General features: G+C 43.9%; 1 protein-coding gene across 7 annotated transcripts in view; it reads left to right on the top strand.

Moving 5' to 3' along the window:
* Positions 1 to 720: 720 nt before the first annotated feature.
* The window catches only part of ZNF711 (zinc finger protein 711), a 32,273-nt gene continuing 22,436 nt past the window's right edge, over positions 721 to 10,557 (top strand). For 3 of the 7 annotated variants that reach the window (XM_062006566.1, XM_062006562.1, XM_062006563.1), the window contains exons 1-3: positions 721 to 901; positions 7,372 to 7,477; positions 8,957 to 9,487. In XM_062006566.1, the coding sequence (XP_061862550.1) occupies positions 7,399 to 7,477; positions 8,957 to 9,487 (610 nt within the window). In that variant the 5' untranslated portion in view covers positions 721 to 901; positions 7,372 to 7,398. Of the gene's footprint in view, positions 902 to 5,383; positions 5,553 to 7,371; positions 7,478 to 8,956; positions 9,488 to 10,557 lie in introns of those variants that run through there. The other 4 variants (XM_062006565.1, XM_062006564.1, XM_062006567.1 and 1 more) reach the window with 4 other exon arrangements.

Below are 10,557 nucleotides of genomic sequence, written 5' to 3'. Positions count from 1 at the left end.
GCCAATTCTTTATTTCTTCTTTGTTTTTGCTAGAGCTACCCATTTTTTAAGGAATCATACCCAAAATGATGACAACAAAAAAGTGAGGAGGGTACTGTGGCTTCTGCCAGCAGTTTCCTTCTGATTACCACGAGTGTCAGGATTTTCTTGTCTTTATTTTATCCTTGAGGCCAGTGGTAGGGGCAAGAATGTATTTTAAATACCGACCGCAGGGTCTGTAACGAAGCAAAGGCAGCCACAGCTGCCCAGTCGTGGTGCCTTCATCTTTCTTGTGGAGGCTGCGGTGGGGAAGGACAGCGGCGCAGGGCCAGGCCGGAGCGATTCCCGGTCCCCTTTTGGAACCCTTCACGCGCGCCGCCGCTTTTGCCTTTTCACTCTCCCCGAAATGGCTGAAATTCGACGCAGGGCGCGCGCGGGGCAGCAGCCGCCCTCACGGTGCTACCGGCTGCTCCTCCTGAGGGGATGGGGCGGCGGGGGAAGACCACGGCACGGTTCCGTAGGGCCTCCCGGGCACCTCACCGACGTTCCCTCGGGAGACGGCAGAGCGGCGGGCGCGCGGCGGTCCCAGCGCCGCCGTGGGCGGGTGCGGGGCGGCGCGGGGCCGTGGCTCCCCCCGCGCACAGGCGCGCGCGGCGCGGGCAGACTGAGGGCAGCGGCCTCGGCGCGGCGGGTGCGCCTGCTCGGCGCGCGGTGACGGCGGCGAGCGGGCGGCGGGGGGGGGAGGGGAGCAGGCCGCGCGCGCTCGCGCCCCGCCGCCCGGCCCTGCCTGTGATTGGTGCAGGCCCGGACCCGGCGGACCCGAATGCCAGGCCGCGGCGGCGGCGGAGTCCGGCGGCCCGAACCGCCCCCCCGCCGGGCCCCAGCCCGCGGCGCGGCCGCCCGGCGCCGGGGACCCGCACAGGTGAGCCGAGGCGTCCGAGCCGGGCCAGCGGAGGGGGGGTGGGGGGGTATGGGGAACAATGGCGGTGGCTAGGCCTCACCGCAGGCCGCGCCCGAGGCCCGGCAGCGCCGCCCCGGCCGCCGGCCGGCCCGCCCGCGGCTTCCCCCCCTCCTGCCTCGGCCGGATCGGCGAGCCTCGGCGGCCGCCAGCGGCTGCTGCGCGGGGCGGGCGCGGGCGGGCGGCGCCGGCGGACCCTGCGGACGAGGGGCCTTTTTGGGCGGCCAGAAAATGGCGGAAAACAAGATGTCGTCCGGCGGGGCGGGGAAGGCTGCGGCTTGGCTGGTCCGCCGCGCTGCCGGGACAGGGGTTATCTCCGCCTCCCCGTCCCGCCACCGCCGCGGGGCGTCCGGCTGCCGTTGCCGCGGCCGCGGGGCAGGAGCCCGGCGACGGACCGGGGGACGCAGGTGGGGCCGCTGTGCCGAGGCGCGGCCGCGGGGTTGCGGCGGCCCCTTCCCTGAGCCCCCGCCGCGGGCGGCAGCCCCCGGGCGCGCCGCCGCCCAGCGCCCGACACGAGCTCCTTTGTCTCCGCGCTCCAACTCCTCTTTCTGCCGCCACCTCCCCGGGAGCGGCCGGACCGCTGCCAGTTCTCCGCGCCGCACCTCCGCCCGGCCCCAGGGATGGGACGTCCGGGGCCGCCGCCGGCCGCTCTGCGGTTGGATCGAGCGGGTGCGGGCGGGGGGAGGCTCCGCGCCCGGGCCGGCACTGCGGGCGCGCCCGCCCCGCCACCGCCGCGCTGCCGCCGCCCGGCGGCGCGCCCGCCCCGCGAGCACGCGCGGGAGGCCTGCGCTGCGCTGCGCTGCCCTGTGCGGCGCTTCCGCGGCCGCGCTGCCCCTGCGCGGCCCCGTGCACCGGCGAGTTGCCGGGGCGGGCGGCCGCGGCGGCCCCTTCTCTGGCCGCGATTTGTAGTAAGGAAAGTTTGGTGCTGCTGTGGATGTAACACGCTGATGTAAATTCCTCTGTTTTGTTAATTTATTACTGCGTTGTTGGCAGTAACACAACATCCAGTTCCCTTGGTTTTGTCTTTTTAAATGGGTTTAGAGTGTAAGTTTTCAGGGGTGCTTTTATAGGTGAACACAATAAAGGACTTTAAAAGGGATGTATTAGTTTTTCATACCCGGTCTTTTTGTGAAGGGTTTGTATTAACCTGCACACTCTGTTATGAATTGGGTTCTTGTGCTTAAGATACCCACATAAGCGGGCTCACTGCATTTCTGCTGATTGCTGCATTAAAAAATAAAGAGACAAAAACAAACAACAAAGCCCCAAACCCTGAAGTATCTTCAGGGAAGGATAATTCTCTTGTTATCTTCTGGAACTTGAATGTTAAGAGATAAGACACTTAGAAAACATCTGATTTGGATTTTTCAGCTACATGTGAATTTACTGTGTTGCGTTGTTCTGTATCTAACGGTGGTCCTTTTGGTTTACTCGAAATGCTATATGCAGCTTACAAATATTTAAGACATCCGACAAAGTGTGATGTTGTGTTTTACTTGATTGTGTGTAAACAAGAGTTAAATATTATTTAGAAGAAATTCACTATTTTAAAGGAGTGCTTAAGGGCTGGCCATGCAAATACACTTTGTGTGAAAATATATCCCGTGAACCTACTGGGAATAATTGAACATGTAAACTGCAGAGGTGCTTAGCATTTGCAAGATCACCCTGTTTAGGATGTAACCAAATGTATTAAATACCAACTCTTTATTTATGTTGATTTATTAAGTTGTACTTTGCGTTCTGTGGCAACAATGCCTGGAAGTCAGTGCGATGATTAGGACCTTCACTGTACCTCTAGGTACAAGAATGACACCTTCTTTTCCTGGGAAGACTAGAGCTACTGTAGCATTGATTTTATTTCCCCCCTCCTTCTTCAGTTACTTTTTTGAGGATGTCTCAGTTTAGGATGTTTTCTGAAAGTTTACTCAAAGAAAACTAGAATCTTAGTGGCTATTTTATGATACTTTTACAAGAAGAGTAAGGTAACAATAAATCAATGTGTATCCTGAGAGCAATGTTTGTAAGAGCCTGGGCCTTTACCAAGTTTTTCAGTTGAATGTTGCTATTATAAGTAGTGTTCTTAGCTAATCCCTAACTGCCAACATTTAGCTTTGACTTAAGGAAATAACTGATTACAGTAGTAGCTTACGGTTATGACCCCACCTATATACAAAGAGGTCATACATCCCTTTTTTTACTCTGAAGTTCATTGCCTGGTCTCAGCTGAACCCTGTCTAAGGAAGACCTTTGGCATAAAGTACTGAAATAGATTAAAATCTGCCTCCTCCTGACGCTAGTTACCAAACTACATTTTTCAAAAAACCATAGCAGTATCAGATACATACATATTTTTTAAATTTGGGCTTGAGACACTGCTATGGGAATCTCAGTTTAGGTTCCATGAAATTCTGCATTTGGGGATCTGATGGTAACCTGCTGCTTCTTGGTACAAGTCAGCATGCTGCTTTTTTTTAATCGATGAAAATATGAGTGGAATGTTGTAATATTATTTTATTGGCATGAAATAAATACTGTGAAAATAAAGCATTTTCACAGTATTTTCTTGTAAATGGAGGATAAAGGGAATTGAGAGGAAAAACCTGAGATCTTAATAGAGGCAAGAGAAGTATGGTTATGTTTAAGATTATGACAGTATACAGAATTATAGCTCTCTGCCTTATTTCTCTGTCCTGTTTTAAAACATGATAGGACCACTTCCGTGGTTGGATGGGGTGTATAACATGTTGTGGTTCAGAAAGAAGCTGTGAAGAATGACAGATAATCACCGTACTATATTTTTGCTCTTTCCAGTAATAAGATTTGCATGCATATGTAGTATATGAAACTATATCACCTGCAGCACAGAAACCTATGAGCAAAAATAAGAAGTTGTGGCGGAGTTGTGGCCCACATCTGTGTTATTTGTTCCAGCATTAGCAGCAAAGGTTTTCCTGCCATTACAACATTCCTTTTTACATCTAGAAATGTAGATGTAAAAAAATAACCTGTGATTGCATCTTTGATGAAAGTCTGTCCTTTGTCTGCATCAAGGACTTAGAGGCGTACACTTTGGTGCTGGCTGGATGACAGCTGCATCAACTCAAATACAACTCCAGCATCATTATTGCTTTTGTGTCGCCATCCATCTCTGCTTTGAGTGGAAGTTTAAGGTACTTGTGGTACTACATGCACAGAAGGTGCCATCCCATAACTTTGTTAATTTTTACAGTCCTGTTAGCTGCTGGGAAAATAGTCCTTTTAGTGGTAATTTGCTTTCCTTGCAGAAATTTAAGTTAAAATTGTAGTCTAATTGAATTTTTTGTGTAGCACACTATGTAATGTAGTTGGGCATTTAATTGTATAATCTGGAAATAAATTGCTTATTGAGAAGGAAGAAGAATGTAGCATATTCTTCCTGTAATCTCAGATTGATATAATTTAAGATAATTTTTCATATCCATTCACATTGAAAAAGAATGATGATCTGAGTGTAAAGGCTATGGGCAGGAAATTGAGTGGGATTGCATTAATTCTGAAGTTGCTCTATTAAATTAGCCATTTCTGGTCTAGAGCTGTATCTTATTTTGTAATAGCAACTATTAGTCAGCTACCAGAGAGTTTCAAATGGCTGTGACAATAAGTTAGGAGTGACAGAACATTGCACTGAAGTTCTGAAGCTGCCTTATAGTAGTGAAAGAATTTGATTTTGGAGCTAAAACTTAACACTACATTCAAATTTGATTGTATGGGTGGAATTGGGTTAGTGACTGATTACTTTCCTCATTGACAATGTCTAACTTGTGTTTTTGTAATAATTGCTGATCTGTGGACAGAATTTAGCTCTGTTATGGAACCATCAAGAAATGACATGGGAGAATTCTTGTGGCTCTGCAAGCAGAACATTACATTGTCATGGTCCCCAAGAATTAGTATTACAGGTTTAAAGACAGTTTGAGAAAAGTAGGTTTGAACAAATAATATGGGGAAGGAAGTATTGAAAGGATAGTAGTGACACTGGGTGAAATGAGTTCTGTGTTTCTTTTGTATTCTCAGTTTGAAAACTCCTTGGGGTAGATTAGTGGCTTTTGCTTGAGATTGCCAACATGGCAGACCGCTTGGTGCTTCCTTTGCTTGAGGATTTCAAGAGTTTAAAAAAAGGAATCATCTCTGCTCAGTTCCTTCCATGACAGTAAAGATGCAGAAAGCATGGGTTGTGTTTTCCAAATTTTTCTTCAAGATCGTTTGTTACTCTGTTTTATATTTTTTCATACAAAAAAACCTCCTGAAGATAAAATTGTACCCACCTGGCATGTGTATCTTGCATCTTGCCTACACAGAGTTAGGAGTTCTGCATCACCTGCTGAAGGCATTTAACATGGTCACTAGAAGAGAAGGCAAAGCACTGTAGCATCACAGTTGACTTTGTACATCCTCTCACCTTAGTGGCTTTCTGCCTGGTATGGATGGCAGCTGGAGCATCAGTTTCTATGTGCCGAGTGAGCCTGGTGCCCGGACACAGGGGGCATTCTGTGGGTCATCGCCAAGAACGCCAGTGCCTCTCTTCTCCATGGCCACTTGGCTTGGAACCAAGGACCCAGCTCTGTCAGTATTGGTGAGCTGCAAGTGTTACAGTGGATGTAATAACTGGTGTGACGATGCTTTAATGTGTACAGTTTTTAGTGTTTTAGGATGGACTCTAGTGTCAATAGAGCTTCATATTTTAAGATAAATTGAAATCTGCTGCAAAGTTTAGTTTATTTCTCGATCAGTTTGATAGTGTGAGTTGCATTAGGTTCTGGCTCTTTCAGGGTCCTTTGATTCTGGCTTAGAGGTATCTCAGAGATTTTAGGCATTTAAGCCATTTATGCTTACAGCTTGGCTTATTTTATTGCTTGCTTTCCTTGACTGTGTTAGCTCTTCACTCTGTTGTGGTCTCTCTGATTGCAGTAGGGTTGTCAAATATGCTGTAGCATGAAGTACTTGGAAGTTTTTATCATGTTTTAGATTTAGACACCTAGACTTAAATTCCTGCAGCAAGATAGAGGTCATTTTTCATGAGATACAGAAAAGCAAACTCAAGGTTAGTATTACAACAGTAAAAGTACCATATTTTTTGAGGCTTGCTTTTAAAAGCATTTGCATTTCTCTGTTCTTCTCTGCAGCACCTGAGTCCAAAAAGAAAATAAGCTAAAGATGTAACAGTTTACAAAGAGTTGGGGAGTCCGTTCTGTCAGGGAGGATCGTCTCTCCATTAGAGAGAGGCATATTGCAGATAGCTGCAGAGCACCAGCTTTTCCCTGGCAGCAGCAGTGAAGCAGCACAGAAGGGGCAGTGTTGGAAAATAAGATTTCTAGAATAACCTGACAGTTTTGAAATAAAATGTCAACCAATATGGATAGTGCAGTGCTAACGCTGCAATGGTAATAGAGGTGTCAGCACTGAAGTCTGTTACTGTGGTTTCCTCAGCAAATATCGTGGCAATGGAGACATTGAAATAAGTTGGCCTTTCCTATGCTTAGCTGTTGCCTGTTCTAATGGGTAGCTCTGCAAGTGCATGCAAATCTAATGGAGGGAAGATGAATATTTCTTTCAGGCCTTTTGTCAGACTTTTTTAATGAGGCAGAGGGAAACATACAGAGCCTCTGGAAGAGCAAGGCAGCTTTGGCACTTTTGTTCTTGTGAAGTCAGTGCATTATGTAGCATTTTAAAAACTTGCTTATAATTAAATGCGATGTTCAGTTAATTTAACAATTGAAAATTTGGTTTGAAACATCAGAAATATCAAATTGTGAAAGAATCTGAAAAGCTGGTACAATAAAATTCCCACCTTTCTTTGATGTCTCTCCACATCCATAATCACTGGTCTTGATAATTGGTTACTAAGAGTATGTACAGTCAGGGGTAGAGGAAAGGTGTGTAGTGCTAATAAATCTTATTGTGGTAAGGCATGTCTTTAGTAATAGTACAGGTGTGCAGTTGATACCCAACTTTTATTTCTTGCTTCTACAGACAGGTTAAGACAAAGTCGACTTCCTCCTTGACAAAGTTTGTGCTTTAGACAATAACTAGGTTCAGTTGCTCACCAACATGTTACATTACTTTGCTACTATGGCCCAGTGCTTCTGCTGGTATTGCAGATTAAATCTTTATAGTGGTTTCACTCACTATAATTGTTCTGATTACTGTACTGTTTTGGTTACTGCACTGTTTTGGTCCTACTTATTGGTGTAAACAGTTCAAGATTTTAGGTCCAAACTATGTAAAACCAAAAGAATAAAGCCAAAGGAATTGTATGAAGTACTGCATGCATTTTACTTGACGTTTTGTATAAATACTTCTCTGTCTTTGTCAGTGTGACACATGAATCCAGTAAAGCTGATCAACACAGTAACACCGTTCCCACATACATTCTGATTTTGCTTTTATTGCAGTTAACCTGTGAATCAACTTAGCTGAATATGGATCCAGGTGGTGGAAGTCTTGGACTGCAAACACAAGAATCCAAAATGCCTCACACTATGATTATGCAGGATTTTGGTAAACATTTTAACTATTAAAGATAATGAATGAAACTGATGACTTTTGATGTTTTTTCTATATGTTTATAAATGATAGCAAGACGTAGAGTTGACTAATACAATAATGTCATTTGCATGAGTTTTTTAAGAAAATACAAAATTTGGGGTGGTGTGCAATATGTCTTTGTATACTTTGGTTACTGATCTTGAAGTAGTCACTTATTCCAAAATACTGAAGTAATTCTTTGTTTAAAAAAAAAAAGAGTGAAGTGTGAGTCCCAAAGGCCTCCAAATGAGATAGAGAATGTTCAGCAGTTTCATGGTTCATGAAAATTTGGACATTCTGCTTGATATGACATGGACTCTTTGTTACCTCTCCAGTGTACAAGAGATGTAAATAACATCCCAGCTTTCCTGTACTTACCTGGATGAGTGTCTCCAGTTCAGAACTCTTTAGGGTGTTTCAGTAAATGTGAGAAACAGTGTCTTTGTGTGAGAACAGATAATATTTAGACAACGATTTACACGTTTAGCAACGATGTAGCTAAATCTGAGTGTTCACATGTGCTTAGAAGTGTTCTGTCAAGACCAGCAGTCGTAGGAATGGTCCAATGCAAGAAAACTTGTTTCTAAATCCATTTAGATAGGACAGTTTTGAAGTTTTAAAGGAAAGCAAGAAATTGCTCTCTTCCTTTGTGGGTCTCCAGTTCTGCGTGATGACAGGAGATGACCATGTCTTTGTTCTAATATGAATTAATATCCCTCAGAGTGTGCCAAAATAATTGCATTTGCAGTCCAATGCTGAATTTTATTCTTTTGGTTTAATTATGATAAGAACCATTTTGGTGAATGTTTTATTCATTAAGATTTAAACTGCTACGTATGTTCAGATAATTCACTGTGCACTCTTTTTTATGGATAGAAAAGTAGTCTGCAAGTGTGACTGGCCAGTCAAGTCTGTTAATGAAAACCAGCTTTCTGTGTCTGGCCATCCCTTGCAACGTGTCAAGTTGTTGGAAATTGTACTATAAATATTGCATACAACTGAGTATTTCTTTTTATCTTGGCCTGTGAAGTCTAAAGGATGAGAGTCCTTTTGTTGTAAATGTGTTGTTACCACACTTCAGTGTTGTGCAGAAATTCTGTGAAGGTTCAAATGGCTGCTGTAATCAAACATTTTCTACCTGGAATTTTAAAAAAGGATGAAATTGCAAAGTGGCCTGTAGTTTTTAACATACTAACACTGTAAAACCTAAATTTGGGGCAGACTCCACATTATGTCTTAAAGAAGTAGCATGTTGTGTTTTTCTTCATTAAAATAATACAGGCTACTGTGGAGAGCCTGTATCAAGTGAAATGCAAAATGTGAGTTGTTGAAAAGTAACAGATTTGCACATCTGTATTTAACTTATCTGTCCAGTTATTCCATTCCATAGATAAGCTGATTGCTAATGCAATAGTGTTAACATTTTTCTCCTAATTCATAATTGTTTCATAGTGGCTGGAATGGCTGGCACTGCTCATATTGATGGAGACCATATTGTTGTATCAGTCCCTGAAGCTGTCCTAGTTTCTGATGTTGTTACCGATGATGGAATAACTCTCGATCATGGCTTAGCAGCTGAAGTTGTCCAAGGACCAGACATCATCACTGAAACTGATGTCGTAACAGAAGGTGTGATTGTTCCTGATTCTGTTTTGGAAGCTGACGTTGCTATTGAAGAAGCTTTAGATACCAGTGATCATGTTTTGACTTCTGATCTAATAACAGAGACTGTTAGAGTTCCTGATCAGGTTTTTGTGGCCGACCTTGTAACGGGCCCTGATGGACATTTGGAGCATGTGGTGCAAGACTCCGTGTCAGGAGCCAATTCACCTACAGTGGTTTCAGAAGAAGTTCTTGTAACGAACTCAGATTCTGAAGCAGTCATTCAAGCAGCTGGTACTGTTCCTGGCTCCACAGTGACTATAAAAACAGAAGACGATGATGATGGCAAAAGTACATCTGAAGACTACTTAATGATATCTTGTAAGTTAAACAAAGGTAGATTTAACAGGAGATTAGCTGAAGTGGAAGTGGTCTAGTGGGGAGAAGTTGCTAAAACTGGACTTTTGCTGCATTCTGTACTGTTGTCTGTTGCCCAGTTAATTCTTGGTGTCTGGATTTGGGTTTTCTTGATGAAAAATCCATTATTGCTGATACAGCAAGAAAAAGAATGACATTGATGCTGTTGAGTGAATGAGTGTGGGTGTTTGTTCCTGAAACAAGATATTTCTGAAAGTTAAGAAAAATACATTGGGAAGTTAAACATCCCACATATTTTGAGTATAATACTTTGTTTTTAAACACACAGGTATATTGCCATGTTATGTAGATTCACGTAAAAATAATGTGATGGCTTTAAGCAGTAGAATCCAACAAAGAAACAGGTTTTTAAGGTACTTGACTCGAAGTTTTCTCTTATGTGTCCACAAAATACTATTTGTTCAACTGTATTAAAAATGACAATGGGCATTTTATTGAACGTTATGGTGTTCTGGACTGAACTTGTGTGCGTTAATTGATTGGCTTTGCAACACCGGAAAGTGGCTGCTCATTTCAGTTTCCACCCAGCACTCAACTCTGAGAAAACTCTGGTCCTATATTGTTGAGTGAGAGCTACTGAAAAGAGCTGAGGTATATTACATTTCTTCAGTGGTTAAATTACACAAGATACAAGGGGGTTTTTGTTACACAAATTTTATTAAATATGTGATAATTCATTTTTTTTGACTGCTCCAAACTAGTTACTGGAATGTGAGTAGGTCAAAACAGACTTTAATTAGTCAGAAGCAATATGTTAAAAAAACGGCAACACCGAGTGTGTCAAAGTGTCAGTTTGTTCACAGCAAGCTGCATTTATTTGAAGACAGAGGACATGACTGATGAGTGATTATAATGATTTTGATACTTCGTAGCATTTATGTCCCTATGCAAAGTCCATTTTGGTATTTACTTTTTGTTCAGTATAGGATGGACAGCAATGATTTTTTACCTTCTATTATTAGTGTAATGCCATTTGTCACTAACAAGTCAGAAAGGGGTTTTTGGAAAACAAA

Source organism: Colius striatus, chromosome 13 (genome assembly GCF_028858725.1).
Source record: "Colius striatus isolate bColStr4 chromosome 13, bColStr4.1.hap1, whole genome shotgun sequence".
Lineage (NCBI taxonomy): Eukaryota > Metazoa > Chordata > Aves > Coliiformes > Coliidae > Colius > Colius striatus.
Note: the sequence above shows the minus strand (reverse complement) of the source record. Positions and strands in the feature narration are given on the sequence as shown.